Genomic DNA, 18179 nt, shown 5'->3' on the forward strand with positions numbered 1-18179 from the left:
GAAAGGCTTGTATTGCTATATACTTCCCTCTTAGGACTGCCTTTGCTGCATCTCAAAGGTTTTGAACATTTGTTTTCATTTTCATTTGTTCCCATGAATTTTTTAGTTCTTCTTTAATTTCCTGGTTGACCCATTCATTCTTTTTCTTTTTAATTTTATTACGTTAATCACCATACATTACATCATTAGTTTTTGATGTAGTGTTCCATGATTCACTGTTTACGTATAACACTCAGTGCTCCATTCAATACATGCCCTCTTTAATACCCATCACCAGGCTAACCCATCCCCCCACATTCATTCTTTAGTAGGATGCTCTTTAGCCTCCATGTATTTGAGTTCTTTCCAAATTTCCTCTTGTGACTGAATTCCAGTTTCAAAGCACTGTGGTCCTAAAATATGTAGGGAATGATCCCAATCTTTTGGTACTGGTTGAGACCTGATTTGTGACCCAGTATGTGATCTATTCTGGAGAATGTTCCATGTGCACTTGAGAAGAATGTGTATTCTGTTACGTTGGGATGAAATGCTTTGATTGTATCTGTGAAGTCCATCTGGCCCAGTGTGTCATTCAAAGCCTTTATTTCCTTGTTGATATTTTGCTTAGATAATCTGTCCATTTCAGTGAGGGGGGTGTTAAATTCCCCTACTATTATTGTATTACTGTCAATTTGTTTCTTTGATTTTGTTATTAATTGGCTTATACAATTGGCTGTTCCCATGGTAGGGGCATAGATATTTAAAATTGTTAGATCTTCTTGTTGGATAGAACCTTTATGATATAGTATCCTTCTTCATCTCTTATTACAGTCTTTGGTTTAAAATCTAATTTGTCTGATATGAAGATTGCTACCCCAGCTTTCTTTTGATGCCCATTAGCATGATAAATGGTTTTCCATCCCTCACTTTAAATCTGGAGGTGTCTTTGGGTCTAAAATGAGTCTTTTGCAGACAGCATATCAATGGGTCTTGCTTTTTCATCCAATCTGATATTCTGTGTGTTTTGACTGGGGCATTTAGCCCATTTACAGAGTAACTATTGAAAGATACGAATTTAGTGCCATTGTATTACCTGTAAAGTGACTGTTTCTGTAGATTGTCTCTGTTCCTTTTTGGTCTACGTTACTTTTGGGCTCTCTCTTTGCTTAAAGGATCCCCTTTAATACTTCCTGTAGGGCTGGTTTGGTGATCACAAATTCTTTTGGTTTGTTTGTCCTGAGAGCTTTTTATCACTCCTTCTATTTTGAATGACATCCTAGCTGGATAAAGTATCCTTGGCTGCACATTTTTCTCATTTCGCACCCTGAATGTATGATGCCAGTCCTTTCTGGCTGGCCAGGTCTCTGTGGATAGGTCTGTTGCCAATCTAATGTTTCTACCCTCGTAGGTTACAGACCTCTTGTCCTGAGGTGCTTTCAGGATTTTCTCTTTGTCTCTGAGATTTTCAAGTTTCACTATTATATGTCAGGGTGTTAACCTATTTTTATTCACTTTGAGGGGGATTCTCTGTGCCTCCTGGATTTTGATGCCTGTTTCCTTCCCTAGATTAGGGAAGTTTTCCGCTATAATTTGCTCCAATATACCTTCTCCCCCCTCTCTCTTTCCTCTTCTTCTAGGATCCCAATTATTCTAATATTGTTCCCCTTGAGACTATCACTTATCTCTCGAATTCTCCCTTTGTGATCCAGTACTTGTTTATCTCTCTTTTCCTCACCTTCTTTATTCTCCATCATTTGGTCTTCTATATCACTAATTCTCTCTTCTGCCTTATTTATCCTAGCAGTTAGGGCCTCCATTTTTGACTGCATCTCATTAATAGCCTTTTTGATTTCAACTTGGATAGATTTTAGTTTTTATTTCTCCAGAAAGGGATTCTCTAGTGTTTTCTATGTTTTTTTTTTTTCAAGCCCAGCTAGTATCTTTATAATTGTTATTCTGAACTCTAGTTCTGACATTTATGTCCATACTGATTAGGTCCCTGGCAGTCAGTGCAGCCTCTTGTTCTCTTTTTTGATGTGAATTTTTCCATCTTATCATTCTGTCCAAAGAAGAATAAATGAGTGAGAAACAAAATACTAAAATGGCAAAAATGACCCCAGTGAAAAAGGATCTGCACTCAGAAAACTATAGAACACTCATGAAAGAAATTGAGGAAGGCATAAGGAAATGGAAAAACATTCCCTGCTCATGGATTAGAAGAATAAATATTGTTAAAATGTCTATGCTACCTAAAGCAATCTACACATTCAATGCAATCCCTATCAAAATACCATCAACTTTTTTTCACAGATATGTAACAAATAATCCTAAAATTTGTATGGAACCAGAAAAGACCCCAAATAGCCAAAGGAATGTTGAAAAAGAAAACCAAAACTGGTGGCATCACAATGCCCAACTTCAAGCTCTATTACAAAGCTGTAATCATCAAGACAGGATAGCACTGGCACAAAAACAGACACATAGGCCAATGGAACAGAATAGAGAACCCAAAAATGGACCCGCATCTCTATGGTCAACTAATCTTCGACAAAGCAGGAAAGAGTATCCAATGGAAAAAGGACAGTCTCTTCAATAAATGGTGCTGGGAAAATTGGACAGCCACAAGTAGAATAATGAAACTGGACCATTTCCTTATACCACACACAAAAATAGACTCAAAATGTATGAAAGACCTAAATGTAAGACAGGAATCCATCAAAATCCTAGAGAAGAACACAGGCAGCAACCCCTTCGACCTCAGCCGCAGCAACTTCTTGCTAGACATGTCTCCAAAGGCAAGGGAAAGAAAGGCAAAAATGAAATACTGGGACTTCATCAAGATAAAAAGCTTTTGCACAGCAAAGGAAACAGTCAACAAAACCAAAAGACAACTGACAGAATGGGAGAAGATATTTGCAAATGACATATCAGATAAAGGGCTAGGATCCAAAATCTATAAAGAACTTATCAAACTCAACACCCAAAGTACAAATAATCTAGTTAAGAAATGGGCAGAAGACATGAACAGGCATTTCTCCAAAGAAGACATACAAATGACCAACAGACACATGAAAAAATGCTCAGCATCACTTGGCATCAGGGAAATACAAATCAAAACCTCAATGAGATATCACCTCACACCAGTCAGAATGGCTAAAATTAACAAGTCAGGAAATGACAGATGTTGGCGGGGATGCGGAGAAAGGGGAACCCTCCTACACTGTTGGTGGGAATGCAAGCTGGTGCAGCCACTCTGGAAAACAGCATGGAGGTTCTTCAAAAAGTTGAAAATAGAGCTACCCTACGATCCAGCAATTGCACTACTGGGTATTTACCCCAAAGATACAAATGTAGGGATCTGAAGGGGTACGTGCACCCTGATGTTTATAGCAGCAATGTCCACAATAGCCAAACTGTGGAAAGAGCCAAGATGTCCATCGACAGATGAATGGATAAAGAAGATGTGGTATATATATACAATGTAATATTATGCAGCCATCAAAAGGAATGAGATCTTGCCATTTGCAACGACGTGGATGGAACTGGAGGGTATTATACTAAGCAAAATAAGTCAATCAGAGAAAGACAAGTATCATATGATCTCACTCATATGTGGAATTTAAGAAACAAAAGAGAGGATCACAGGGGAAGAGAGGAAAAAATAAAACAAGACAAAACCAGAGAGGGAGAGAAACCATAAGAGACTCTTAATCATAAGAAACAAACTGAGGGTTGCTGGAGGGGAGGGAGGTGGGAGAATGGGGTAACTGGGTGATAGACATTAAGGAGAGCATGTGATGTAATGAGCACTGGGTATTATATAAGACTGATGAATCACAGACCCGTACCTCTGAAACCAATAATACATTATATGTTTATTAACTGAATTTAAATTAATTTAAAAAATAAATAAAATCTTAAAAAATGGTATTGTACTTACAATTTTGATTTCTGCATGTTCACTGTTAGCATACATAAGCCATTGACTTTTATGTGTTAATCTTGTATTCTGTGACCTTGCTGAACTTACTAATTTGAGGAGCTTTTCTGTAGATTCTTTAGGATTTTCTACATAGACATTCACGTCATCTGCAAAAAGGGACAATTTTATTTTTCCCTTTCTAAACTAAATGCCTTTTATTTATTCTTCTTGACTTATGGCACTGGTTAGAATTGCCAGAACTGTATTAAATAAGAGCAATAAGAGCAGACACCCTTGCCTTGTTCTCAGATCCTAGGGGAAAAGCATTCGGCTTTCACTTAATGTTCACCATTAATTATGATGTTAGCTGCAGGTTTTTGCAGATGTTCTTTATCAAGTTGAGCAAGTTCTATCTGTAATTTATTTAGAGTTTTATCAGGATGAGTGCTGGATTTTGTTTCTGTATTAATGAATATGATATGAATTTTCTTTATTATCTTGTTGATATACGGGAATTCAGGCTATTTTTAAAAAGATATTTTACTACAAGGCCAAACAATTAAAACAATTATACTGTATCTGATTAGTCAAGTAGGGCATTTTGGTGGTGTTTTTCATTATGTAAGAACTTAACCAATCCTACCCCCAAATCTAATGACAATAAAATCCTAATGGAATATCTGACTGATTAATCACCAAGAGAAGATTATATAAAGTTTAATATAATGTGCTAAAGTTAAAAATGCCAGTGGCAGGTTGTGGACTGATTTTCAACTCATGAATGAGGTATTATTCACTCAACAAACATTTACCTTGAGAGGTGTTATCAGCTGTGTGATTTTAGGCAAGTTATTTAACTCCTATGTAACTCTGTTTACAACATGATATAAAACAGGAGTACAGACTTCTGTGTAAGTGTTGATACAAAAGTACTTACTTAAATAGGAAAGTAAGATATCAAGGAGGTAAAAGAAGACAAAAAAGTTCAAAAAAAAAAAAAAAGAATGTGAGGCCAGTAAAAACAGTACACATTAATAATTAGATTTCATTCTTAATTTGACAGAGCAGATACTGTGTTATTCAAAGTATGATCCCTGAACTGGCTAAAATTTCTCAATTTGTTACAGGTCTGCTACAAGATACGAAGCTTGTGCCAGAAATCAACTATGAAACTAAACACATTGTTTAGTTCCATTATTTATTTATTTAGGCAGAAGGATTTTTTGGTAAAAGAAGCAGTCCCTTGTTTAATATTTTGACATAAGCTCCCTAATTTGGCACAGATTAGGACTTTTGAATAGTACTGCTTTGTCTCTATCGTATTTGTCTTAAAAGTTCAATAAATGATTTTTTAAAAGTTCAATAAATGATTTAAATATACAGAAAATTTTAAGATATCATAATCAATTTAATTCTTGAATATCAGCATTTAATAAGTACCAACTATTGGTCCAGAACTTGACTAGGCATTTAGGGATAGGCTGGGAGAGTGACTTGAGAGTACTTGGGGTGGGGGAGTGTGGTTATCACCCTCACTTTAAAAGATTACAGTCTAATGCAAATGGGTAGAGCTAATCTATGAAACTCTGGAAACTAGCTTTCTTGTATTTTTCAAGAATCTCAATATCATTAACAACAATGCTGGGATTTTTTCCTCAATGGAGCTACAAAGCTACAGCAAGACTAGAAGTAGAGACAGACACTGACTATAAAGAGTAAAGGAATCTTCTCTTGAAGGGCTCTCCACACCTCTGTACAATCATATCAAAATCAATTAAGCTTGGTTTGAAGTTTAGGCTTTGCTTCAGGAATGGTTCACATTCTGCTGCTTAACCAGGGAATTCTGAAGTGTGAAGTAAGGAATTTCTTGAGATTTCTTTAATTTCATTTTTGATCCTTCTATAAGGATTTCTAGGAACTAATTCTAGTGACTGAAATGAAAATAATGTTATCTATGAAGAAAAAGAAGAGCGAAGAGGACTCTAAGGTAACCAAAATGGATATTTAAAAAGATGTACTCTGACAAGCAAGAAATTTTAATTCTATAAATTAAGTACAGAAGATAGCACAACTATAAATGGAGGAACAAATAGCCAAATATAAATACAAATGAATAGCTTGAATTTATAAGCATATTAGAAGAGCTAGAAAGCTTAAAATAAGAGGAGGATTCTGAATAACACCAGGACCAACACAAAAGTTTTAGAGTTGTTTTCCAAGCATGAAATGTAGGGAAAAGTAAAGGCCCACATCTGCGGATAGCTGGTATAATGTTACAGATGTTTTACTCCTACTGTCTCTATTGAGGAGAATGAGCTTTACATGATGAATGTAAAAAACTAGACACAGAAGGACACTTACTGTTCTATTTATATAAAGTTCAAACTATGCAAAATAATCTATAATATTAAAAACCGAGATAATGGTTACCCTTGGGGGAAAGGAGTAACTGGGAAGGAGCCTTAGAATACAGGTAATGTTCTCTTTCTTGATCTAGGAGCTTATTATACAGATGTGTTCACTTTGTGAAAATTCATCAAGCTGTACACTTAAGATGTGTTGACCTTTTTCTATGTATGTTATATGCTAATAAAAGTTAAAAAGAAAAAAAGAAGCTAGGTCCGAGTGTTAAGATTGGCAAGGAGCTCACCTCACTCTCTTTATTAAGCTAAGGCTTAGTTTACGTCTCTGGTCCAAATGAACCAAGGATCTGAAAAAACTTGAAAATATGATTGCCAAATCACTGTTGTTAATCTGTAAGTATCTTTGAAGAGGTTAAGGAGTTGAAAGAACACTGGAATTAGCAAGCATTTTTCAATTGTACTAAAGACTGGGGGGGGGTACATAGGGAGTATAGGAAAATCAATTTCAGGAACTATATACTATACAATGAGCATAATATTGATGCTGGGTAAAAATTCATGACCCAAAGTAGGTATTTAATAAATACTTACTAAATAAATAAACGCACAGGTCTATTTATAGTTTTAGTAACAGGGAGAGTGTTACTCTCAGAATCAAGACCTTCCTTCTCTCTAAAACTGAAAAGTTTCAAGATGGTAATTTAATATAGGAATTTCAGGAGTGAATTAAGATCAAGAAAAGGATCTAACCTAAGATGAACACAAAGATTTGGAAATAAATTTCAAAATCTGTTTTTTTAATGGTCATGTAATATAGAGAATTAGTTATGTGTATTTTCTTGATTGGCAATTAAAATATTTGCTTCAAATAAAATGAACTTGCATGAATACAGAATCTCATGAAGGTTAACTCTAAAGTCCTCAAAAAAAAACCCAAAAGGAAATACAATAAATTTTAACAGCAGTTTCATTTAATTGGTAAGATAAAAGGTTATTTTACTTTTATTTTTCTAAAGTATCTTTAACAAGTACGTGTAACTTTTACGTGAAGAAGGTGGAGGAATCCTTTCTAGCCCAAAGAAAGAGATATTAAGAAACAAAACAAAACAGAAGAGTATCTAATTTCATCAGATGTGAGAATTTCAATGCTGGCACTAAAATACTTCACACAGTATGCAGTACCTCGATAAATAAAAGCTGTTGTAAGTATATACCATTATTAACTATTTAATGATATATTTTTATGCTGTGTGATTTAGGGATGACCACTAGTTTGCTACAGTATTTTCATTATTCAAGTTATACAGAATTTTAAAATCAGAAAAACCTCCTAATTACCTTCTCTTAAATGTAATCACCCTTACCTTTCGCAGTTCAACTGTCACTTCATTCCGGTGTCTTCGCATTGTCTAAAAGGAAAAATAAAGAATACATAAGTACTGAATATTAATACTGCTAGTAGATAAATTAAGGTCTAAGCGTTTAATATTTAAAAATTTTTTAGAAGTAATTTATTGTTAAGGATTAAGGACTGGTCAGTTTTAGATTTTAAATCAACCATGGAGTTTAAAAAGCCGAAACTCCTGTCTATTTTACTGGATATCTGTTGGTTAATTTTGTGGGGAGTGGGAGGTGGGACTTGGCTGCCTAGAATCCATTCCCCTTTCCTAACTGCACCCAGGTTTCTTTGGGGAATTATATGCCCTCCGCTGTGGACTGCCCTGATCGAACTCCTATTAAAGTATCTCATTCTCTCCTAGTTTTGAACAGGGCATGAGACCGAAACCATGCCAGCAGAACTTTCTCCCCCTGAACCTTGAGCAAAGTAGAAAGGAAAATAAAAGAAGGGTAGCACATTAATTTCCAAAGGAAATATCTGGACAAGATAGTGAATAATACCTATACCCTGGAGTTGCTCTATTCCCAGTTCTCAGGTGTCCCTATTCATTCTATGAACTACCTATATCCTTCCAATAAATTATGGTTTTGTTTAAGTTGGCCAGAGTTGGTTTTTGAGGTTTGCAACCAATGATTATCTATCTCAAATGATTCACATTTTAAAAAAGTAAATAACTTATTGTCATGGCCTTAAAACCACACGAAAAGGAAAATAAATTTGGGATAGCTATTTTGTATCAAAAGGCAAAGTATCCTTCTAAGTTTACTGAGAGGCTCTATCAGGCATGGTCTTATCAGGAATGACGGAAATGGTTAGATATCCCCTCTCCCCTTGATGTACTGATATGATGGATTATCTTATTACACATATAAGTATGGTACTTACGTTTTTGGATTTAAGGCTACATTAAGGTTACATGGTCATGGTATATTATTATTTTAATATATTGCCAGATTCAGTATGCTACTATTTTATTTAATAATTCTTTTGCTATGGTATCTCTGTCAAGTTTTCCTAAACTGCAGTGATAAATTAATTCTCTTAGGAAAAAAAATCCCACAAAAATCAAATTATAAAGTTGGTAAAATATACTGAAATATTAATCTAGATATAACTTATGCTTAAATATATATATTAAATGTAAACAAAACTGCCAAACAAAATTCAAATTAGTAGCATTCATTTAATGTGAAGAAATGATGCACTGATAAAACTATTATCTCTAGTAGGGTTCAAGAGTAGAAAGATAGAACCTTGAATCTAATTCTATGTTTCTGTGTTTTGACTTTAATATGATGAATACAGACTGCTTCATGTAAAATTCATCATATAGAATGGTAATAAATGTTGAGCAATTTTCAAATACCAATATTATTTTGATAACTCTAAACTGTCTTGATTCACTTGAAGATTAGAACCGCACTACAGTTAAAATTTGCCTATATGACTATCTAATCCAACTGTTACTAGAACTGAGAAGGAAAAATATTTTCATTGCAATAACTACTACATTTAATTATTTATGGACTGTTAATAAGATGATAGGCACACAACAAAAAAGATCAGGCAACATATCCCTTACAAAATATGATCAAGTTAATGCTATCCTGTAATTCACACTAAAATACTTCAGCATCAATAGGAGTGGTGAGTCAACTTCTAAAGTTCCCTAAATTAGGAATCCACACTTCAAAGTAAGTTAGTTAGCATTTGAAGCATCCATATCAGAAGTTAGCTCCCAGTTAAGTAAGTGCTTCAAATACCAACATTTGAATTTAGACAATGGTTTGTTAATTAGTATAAGAGATATTGGAAATAACTTTTTTTCTTGATGAAATGGAACTGTGCAAGATATACAGATTGACTAGGAATATTGTACATGTGTCTTGATTCTTATCTGTTTGCAGTTTAAGAATCTGGCAAGTCCAGCAGTCTGTCTTCAGAGAAGTTTTTGAGTCTAGGCCTCCCTTTGATCCTGTATCTCACCCTTTCTTGGAGGATTTTGTCATCTAATCCTAATCAGTTCTTTGTGGTATATGCTTATAGTTCAAGTTTTATTACAAGGTGGTAACTGCTTGCTAACACATGCTTGTATAAGTGGCAGAATTCTAAAGCTTATTATAACATAACTCACTGGTAGTAAAATTCCTAAGGAAAAAATACCTATCTCTAATAGTTAAAGGCCTCCTACTCACCCAAAAGTACCATATGCGTGTAAAATAGCCAAATGACTTAGGTCAATCAACAACAAGTACTGACTACTATGTATCTGATAAAAGTACCACTGAGTTAGTCATGACTTATTCTCTTCTCTGTTTGAATTACAGAAAAAGGCTCCATCTTGGGCCCTCTCCTCCCTAACATTCTTCCCAAGTGATCTCATCTACTCTCATGTCTTCAATTACTATTTGATGACCATTCTCAAATACCTATCTTTAGTTCAGTCCTCTTGCCTGAGCTCCAAATCTGTAAGTACTATATTCACTCACTCAACAAAAATTTACTGAATACATCTAAAATGCACCAGGCACTATGCCTACAACTGAGAGACAAGTATAGAATTTACAGTCTAGTAAAATGTCAGCAAACCGCAGCCTGTGGCCCAAATCTTATGGGCTGTTTTCTGTAGGAATGAACAGGAATGGTTTTTACACTTTTAGCTGGTTATATTATAAATACTATTAAGTATCCATGTAATATCCTTATTTTTGTCTCTGGGCTCCCAAAACCTAAAATATTTACCTTCTGTCCCTTTAAGAGAAAGTTTGCCAACAGTTGGTCTAGTGAAAAACACATTAGTAATAAGCGTAATATAAATGTGTTAAATGTTAAGATAAGAAAATAAATAAAGTTCAGTATTGGAAGGAGACATGATTAGGGAATCAGGAAACAGCTCCCTGAAGAAATGAAATATGTCTATATGTGTATTTGGGGGTAGAGGACAGACTGTTGCAAGGCCTCACATTTAGCATGCTTACAAATACCATAATAGCTGATCCCTCTCCTCCCTTTACTCCTCCCCTCCCCAAAAAACATTCCCCCAAAAAACTACTCTTCCATGAATATTCCCAATATTAGAAAAAGCACCACCATCCAAACAGTTGTAAGAATCCCAGTCTTAGGAGATCTGCCATGTCTGCTCAGTCTCTCACTCTCTGACGTCCAACAAGTCACCAAAAATAGGATTCACACCTTCTGGCTCCACTGCCATTATCCTAGACTACACCACCATCCTCTCACCTGGATCACCACAATAGCCTCCTAACTAGTCTACTTGGGTTGTCTTTCTCTTGAATAAAAGTTCTCAATTAAGTTTTTAATGTCCTATAATCTCCCCCGACACACACACACACACACACACACACACACACAGTCACCAGGACACCCAAACCAAAACCCCATGGACAAAATCTACAAGATTGAGTGACAAGGTATCCCCACGAATTCTCAAATACACGCAGAATCTGGGTCAAATCGTCAAGTATAGGACTCACATGGTATCAGCATGTATACAGAAGGAAACAGAAAAGCAGAAATAATACGGTAGGTAATTGAAGGACTTGCGGCCAGAAAAACCCCAAATCATAAATCACTCGAGTTTAGAAAGGCAATTTGCAAATAGCTACAAATGGAAAGATCTTTTTGTATACACCAACACTGTAAGGTATGATAAGCCTCTAGACTTGAAAACTAAGGACTGAAGTCTCCCTTTCTGGGCATAGCCCTGCACTGAAAAGAACTTGGGGGAGAAGAATCCCAACTGAGCAAGACAGGCACAACGAAGCAAAGAAAAGGAGGGTCCAGACAAAAGTGGGTTAATGAAACAGAGACTGATCTCAGAACACAGAAAGCTAAATACTTCTTATCATTTTGTAAAAATCCACAGAAGAAGAGGGGTATAGGGTGGTAAAGCTAGAAAAACTATCCTGACCAATCCCTTGCTCCAAAAAGTTCAGGAAATGTAAATGAACAACAGAAAAGGGTTGAGATCAAATTACATGCCATAAGAAATGGGAAAATAAGGAGCAGAATGTTGACACTAAAAGCTTGCCACCAAAAAGCCATACCTACAAGACAAAGATTATATCCAAGAAAATGTGAATAACATTCTAAATCAGAATTAGAAAAACTCAGAAATCAGGTGCTAAAAATAGGAAAGAATTTGAAGTAAAAGAAAAAAATTATTTCAGAAAGGAAACCTAACCAAGAACAGTCATGAGATTCAATACACAACAGATAATGCCTAAGAGATAAAGAACGTGCAAATAAATTTTTTTTTTAGATTTTTTTATTTTTTATTTTTTATTTTTTTGAGAGAGAGAGAATGAGAGAGAGAGAGCATGAGAGTGGGGAGGGTCAGAGGGAGAAGCAGACTCCCTGCCGAGCAGGGAGCCCGATGCGGGACTCGATCCAGGGACTCCAGGATCATGACCTGAGCCGAAGGCAGTTGCTTAACCAACTGAGCCACCCAGGCGCCCAAGAACGTGCAAATAAATTTTTAATCGAAAGAAATGAAGGTGAGAAAACCTGACTGGCTTAGTCAGTAGGGTATGCGACTCTTGATCTCAGGGTTGTAAGTTCGAGCCCCACATTGGGTGTAGAGATTACTTAAAATCTGAAAAAAAAAAGAAAGAAAGAAAGAAAGAAAGAAAAAGAATGAAGGTGAAAATATTAGAATGAAAGTGACAATAAAGCTAAGCAAAGATCCTACATACCTATAATAAGGAGACCTCAAAGAAGAAAACCAAAGCAATGAAATAAAGCAAATACTAAACACTACAATTAAAGAAAAAAAAGTCCTACAACTAAAAGCCTTTAAATGAAATATTGAAAGAGTACACCAATGCCTGGGACATTAACTGAGAGAAACCAATACCAAGATGTATTAGAAAAACGAATGGATTTCCAAAAAGAAAAAAAGAAAAATGCCTTTGGACATCAGTAAAAAAAAAAAAAAAAAAAAAAAAAAATCCAGTGATTTATTAGGTAGATATAATAAGTCAGTTCAACAAGGTCACAAGATACAACATAAAAATACAAAAATCAGTTGTATGTCTATATCCTAGCAATGAATACATGGGCACCAAAATTAAAAATACCCCCAGTATCATTTATAATCTCTCAAAAAAAAAAACCTTACGTATGGACCTAACAATACATGTATAGGACATACATGTTGAAAACTACACAACACTGATGAAAGAATTCAAAGATCTAAAAAAATGGAGAGATATACTGTGTTTCATGGATTGACAGACTCAACATGGTAAAGATGTCAATTCTCCCTACTATAATACACAGGTTTAACACAATTCCTCTCAAAATCCCAATAATATTCTTTGTAGATACAGAAAATATTATTCTAAAATTTATACAGAAAGGCGAAGTATGGGGTGCCTGGGTGGCTCAGTCGTTAAGCGTCTGCCTTCGGCTCAGGTCATGATCCCAGGATCCTGGGATCAAGCCCCACATTGGGCTCCCTGCTCGGCGGGAAGCCTGCTTCTCCCTCTTCCACCCCCTCTGCTTGTGTTCCCTCTCTTGCTGGGTCTCTCTCTGTCAAATAAATAAATAAATTAAAAAAAAAAAAAAGGCAAAGTAATTAGAAAAGCTAAAACAATTTTTGAAAAAGAAGAATAAAGTGGGAGGGACCAGTCTATCCAATTTCAAGATTACATAGCTACAATAATAAAAACTGTGTGATACTGGTGGATCAAAGAAACAGATTAAAAAAAAAAAAAAACAGACCTATACAAATATGCTCAAATTGATTTCTGACAAAGGGTAAAGGCAATTCAATAAAGGAAAGACAGACTTTTCAACAAATGGTGCTGGAACAGGTAGACACTGCTAGACAAAATGTATGAATCTTAATTTAAGTCTCATATATTACACAAAAATTAATACAAAATGGATCGTGTTTAAGTGTAAAACTATAAAGCATTCAGAAAAAAAATCTCTGGGTTCTGGAGCTAGGCAAAGAGATCTTAAATTTGACCTTAAAAGTATGATGCATAAAAGAAATAATTGGTAAACTGGACCTCATCAAAATTAAAAAACATTGCTCTGAGGAAGCCCCCCATGGAAAGGGGATGAAAAGATAAGCTAAAGACTGAAAAAAAATATTTGCGAACTACATATCCACTAAAGGCCTGGTATCTAGAATATATAGAGAACTCTCAAAGCTCAATAGAAAATCAATTAAATTAATTAAAATAGAAAATCAATTAAATTAGAAAATAGGCAAAAGAAATGAAGTGTATACCCTTCATCAAAGAGGATATACAGATGGCATATAAGCACAAGAAAAGATGTTCAATATTATTAGCCATTAGGGAAATGCAAATTAAAATCACAATGAGATATTACTACACATCTATCAGAACAGCTAAAATAAATAATTGTGATGAAATGTTTATGAGGATGTGTAGAAACTCATGCATTGCTAGTAGGATTATAAAATGGTACAGCCATTAGGAAAACAGTTTCTTAAAAAACAAAACATGCAAAACCATAGTATTCAGCAACTGCATGTCTAGACCTTTATCCCAGAGAAATGAAAACTTATGTTCATAGGAAATCTGTACAAAAATGTTTGTAGCCATCTTACTCAGAAAAACCCAAACCTGGAAACACCCCAGGTATCCTTCACAGTTTAATGAAACTATACATTGCCATAGAACATTACCCAACAGTAAAAAGGAACGAACTATTCAGACAAGCAAAAACTTGGATGAATCTCCAGGGAATTATGCTAAGAGAAAAAAGCTAATTCCAAAAGGTTACATACCATATGATTCTATTTATATAACATTCTTAAGGCAACAAAATCACAGAAATGGAGAAGAGATTAGTGGTTGTCACGGGTTGAGGAGAGGCAGAGTGAAAGGGAGGGAGCATGGCTACGAATTGGCAACATGAGAGATCCTTGTGGTGATAGAAATGTTTTGTATTTTGACTGTATAAATATCAGTATTTTTCTATAGTGTTGCAAGATGTTCCCATTGGGGGAAACTGGGTACAGGGTACAAAGGATCTCTCTGTATTATGTTTTACAACTGCATGTCAATCTAGAACTATCAATCTAGAACTATCTCAAAATAATTTTTAAAAACTTTTTTAAAAAGGATATACTTCACATCAGATGCTTAGGAAAAGGGAAAAAAGAGGTCACAACCAATTTCAATAATGCACATAATAGGGAATCAATAGATAATAATGACTAAAAGGGGGGAGACTAAATAAAGTTAACCACTTTAACAAATAAACAAAACTTCCAAAATACCAAACCTTCCAAAATACCAAAAATAAACTAAAAAATAGTAAATAAAACAGATCACATAGAAAAATATACAGGAATAGGAAGGAAACAGGGTGAAGAGCTAAAGGAAACTAGGCACCCTTTGACTTCAGAACTATATAAAAATGAATTACATACATGTATGATGAAATTAAACTTAAAAAAACGCAATTCCTAAAAGAATTTTAAAAATTAATTAACCTAAGTGTATATTCACTTGGTGACACAGTTACACTATCCCATATAACTTTTCAACATAGTAATTTGACTGTATGTTCCCAGTCAACCCTAAAGACAAGGTAAGTACAAAGAAACTATACCATTTTCAGTAATCCTACTACTGGTTATAGTATTGAGATTATTATTCTGACACTGTTGTGTATGTATTTGGAACAAAGGAAATGAGTAGTAATGTGATACTCTAATTCTACCAACCCTGGTATCAAAGAAAACAAGGAATTTCAACCTGGGACAAAGGAGATAGAGATATATGATAGAAGTTGTTTAGTAAAACCCTACTTATTGTCCTGAATTTGAATCGGAAATACCAATATACGCAGAATACATCATTTTAAAAACATTCCTAGATCTGTCCACTTAAAATTCCTAGATCTGGGCGCCTGGGTGGCTCAGATGGTTAAGCGTCTGCCTTTGGCTCAGGTCATGATCTCAGGGTCCTGGATCGAGTCCCGCATCGGGCTCCCTGCTCCTTGGGAGCCTGCTTCTCCCTCTGCCTCTCTCTCTCTCTCTCTCTGTCTCTCATGAATAAATAAATAAAATCTTTTTTTTTTTTTTTTTTTTTAAAAGATTTATTTATTTATTTATTTGAGAGAGAATGAGAGACAGAGAGCATGAGAGGGAGGAGGGTCAGAGGGAGAAGCAGACTCCCCGCTGAGCAGGGAGCCCGATGCGGGACTCGATCCCGGGACTCCAGGATCATGACCTGAGCCGAAGGCAGTCGCTTAACCAACTGAGCCACCCAGGCGCCCCAATAAATAAAATCTTTAAAAAAAAAAAAAAAAAATTAAAATAAAATAAAATTCCTAGATCTGTCCAAAACACTCAGAAGCTACCTTGAAGGGGCGCCAATTGGTCAAGGATGGTCAATTAGAGTATCAATAAAAATAATAACTACAATGGGGGCACCTGGGTGGCTCAGTCAGTTGAATGTCTAACTCTTGATTTTGGCTTGAGTCATGATCTCAGGGTGGTGAGATGGAGCCCTACATCAGGCTCTGAGCTCTGCATGGAGTCGGCTCGTCCCCACTCCTCTGCTCCTCCCACCCTACCCCCTCTCAAATAAATAAATAAATAAATAAATAAAATCTTAAAAAAAAACAACAACACAATGAACTGAAACATACATATGATTCAATTCATGAATTCAGAATATGAAAAAAACCCATATTGGTCATCACTGGAAGGTGCTAATGAACCACCTCATTGTTCTGAAAACTGATAAATGGAGAGAATCAAGCACTCATTTTGCCTTTACCTAAACAAATTTTATCATGAGGATAACCTAACCAGTTAATAAATAAGGGAAAGTTTCTGTTTAAAATAGTATTCCAGCTAATAAAGAAAGAAGGACAGAATTAGAATATCACCATTTACAACTCCTAGTAAATAATAAATTTAGGCAATGTTCCTCAATGGCTGTCAGCATTACAGAGAGAGACAATCAGACACTATCTGCCGTCCTGATGGAAAAGAAAGCCATCACATATGATGTACTCTTGTCCCCTCTGCCCAAAATAAAGCCTCCAGATTCAACTATCAATTTGTAAAAAAAATACAGAGGACAAATAAACATGTTAAATGACACTCTAAAAGGCAAAAAAAGTGAGATTAAAAGATTACAGATTAAGAGACTAAACTATAGGAAACTGAGGGTTGCTGGAGGGGAGATGGGTGGCGGGATGGGGTAACTGGGTGACGGGCATTAAGGAGGGCACATGATGTAATGAGCATTGGGTGTTATATGCAACTAATGAATAACTGAACTCTACATCTGAAACTAATGATGTACTATATGTTGGCTAACTGAATTAAAAAAAGATTGTAGATTTAAAAAGAGACTTCAAATTCACTCAATCAGAGTAAGGCTACAGATCTTTATCTGGATACTGATCCAAACAAACTGTTCAAAAATATGTAATATTTGAGAATACTGGAAATTTGAACGATTAGATACTTTGTTAGTTTTAAAGGAGTTACTGTTACTCTTAGGGTCAGGTGTGTGAGTGAGAGAGAGAGAGAGAGAGAGAGAGAGAGAAAGAGAATGTGATGATGATATTTATTTTAAATACTATGCATACATCTTTCTTAGTAACAAAATATGTCACTTCTGGAAGACCTCATACTTTTGAGTAGTCTTCTGTTTCATTAAACTGGATCCTAGCCATAACGGAAAAAATACTTTTTAAATGCATTGTTAAACTCACATAAGTACTAAGGGGGTAGAGGAGCCAGTAAAATTAACCATGGGGGAAGTTGTCAAACGTAAATATGTGAAAGGGAAAGTATGAGGTTAATAATCTATTCACATTGGGAACAGAAATTAAATCCAGATTCTGATGCAGGGTTAAAAAACTAAACTTCTCATTTAGCCCGACTGCTCAAGATGGCCAAAATGGACTGTTCCTCAACAGATGCAAACCTTTTCTGCTTGAAAAGCAGTTCCATCAGGTTCTCAGGATTAAGGAAAAGTCACCAAATATACAAGAAAATAAACCACTATAAAGAGAGTCATAACCACAGAGTCAATGACAACTAGGAATACAGGTCTACCCTCCTTGGAATTAGAATACTAAAATTAAATTATAAAATATAAAATAACTATAATAAACATTCAAGGAATAGAAAAATGAAATTAAAATTATCAGCAAGCCAGAAGAAATGATCAGAAATGACCAGATTTGGGGGCATATGGCTGGCTCAGTCAATGGAGCCTGTGACTCTTGATCTTGGGGTTGTGTGTTTGAGCTCCACATTGGGTATAGAGATTACTGTAAAAAGAAAGAAGGAAAAGAAACAAAAGAAAGAAAGAGCCAGATCTGAAAAAAACAAACAGAACTTTGAGAAATGAAAAATAATTGTTGAAATACAGTACTATAACCAAAATTAAGATCTCAACAGATGGGTTTTATAAGTAGATTTGATGGAGTTTAACAGAGATTCAGTGAACTGTAAGGCAAGTCAGAAGAAACAATTATGAAA

General features: G+C 35.2%; 1 protein-coding gene across 2 annotated transcripts in view; it reads right to left on the bottom strand.

Annotated features, from left to right (window-relative positions):
• KPNA3 (karyopherin subunit alpha 3) overlaps positions 1-18179 on the bottom strand; it is a 101141-nt gene that overhangs the window by 48897 nt on the left and 34065 nt on the right. The window contains exon 2 of one of the 2 annotated variants that reach the window (XM_036104615.2): positions 7629-7673. In XM_036104615.2, the coding sequence (XP_035960508.1) occupies positions 7629-7673 (45 nt within the window). Of the gene's footprint in view, positions 1-3919; positions 3971-7628; positions 7674-18179 lie in introns of those variants that run through there. The other variant, XM_078070402.1, reaches the window with a different exon arrangement.

Source organism: Halichoerus grypus, chromosome 4 (genome assembly GCF_964656455.1).
Source record: "Halichoerus grypus chromosome 4, mHalGry1.hap1.1, whole genome shotgun sequence".
Lineage (NCBI taxonomy): Eukaryota > Metazoa > Chordata > Mammalia > Carnivora > Phocidae > Halichoerus > Halichoerus grypus.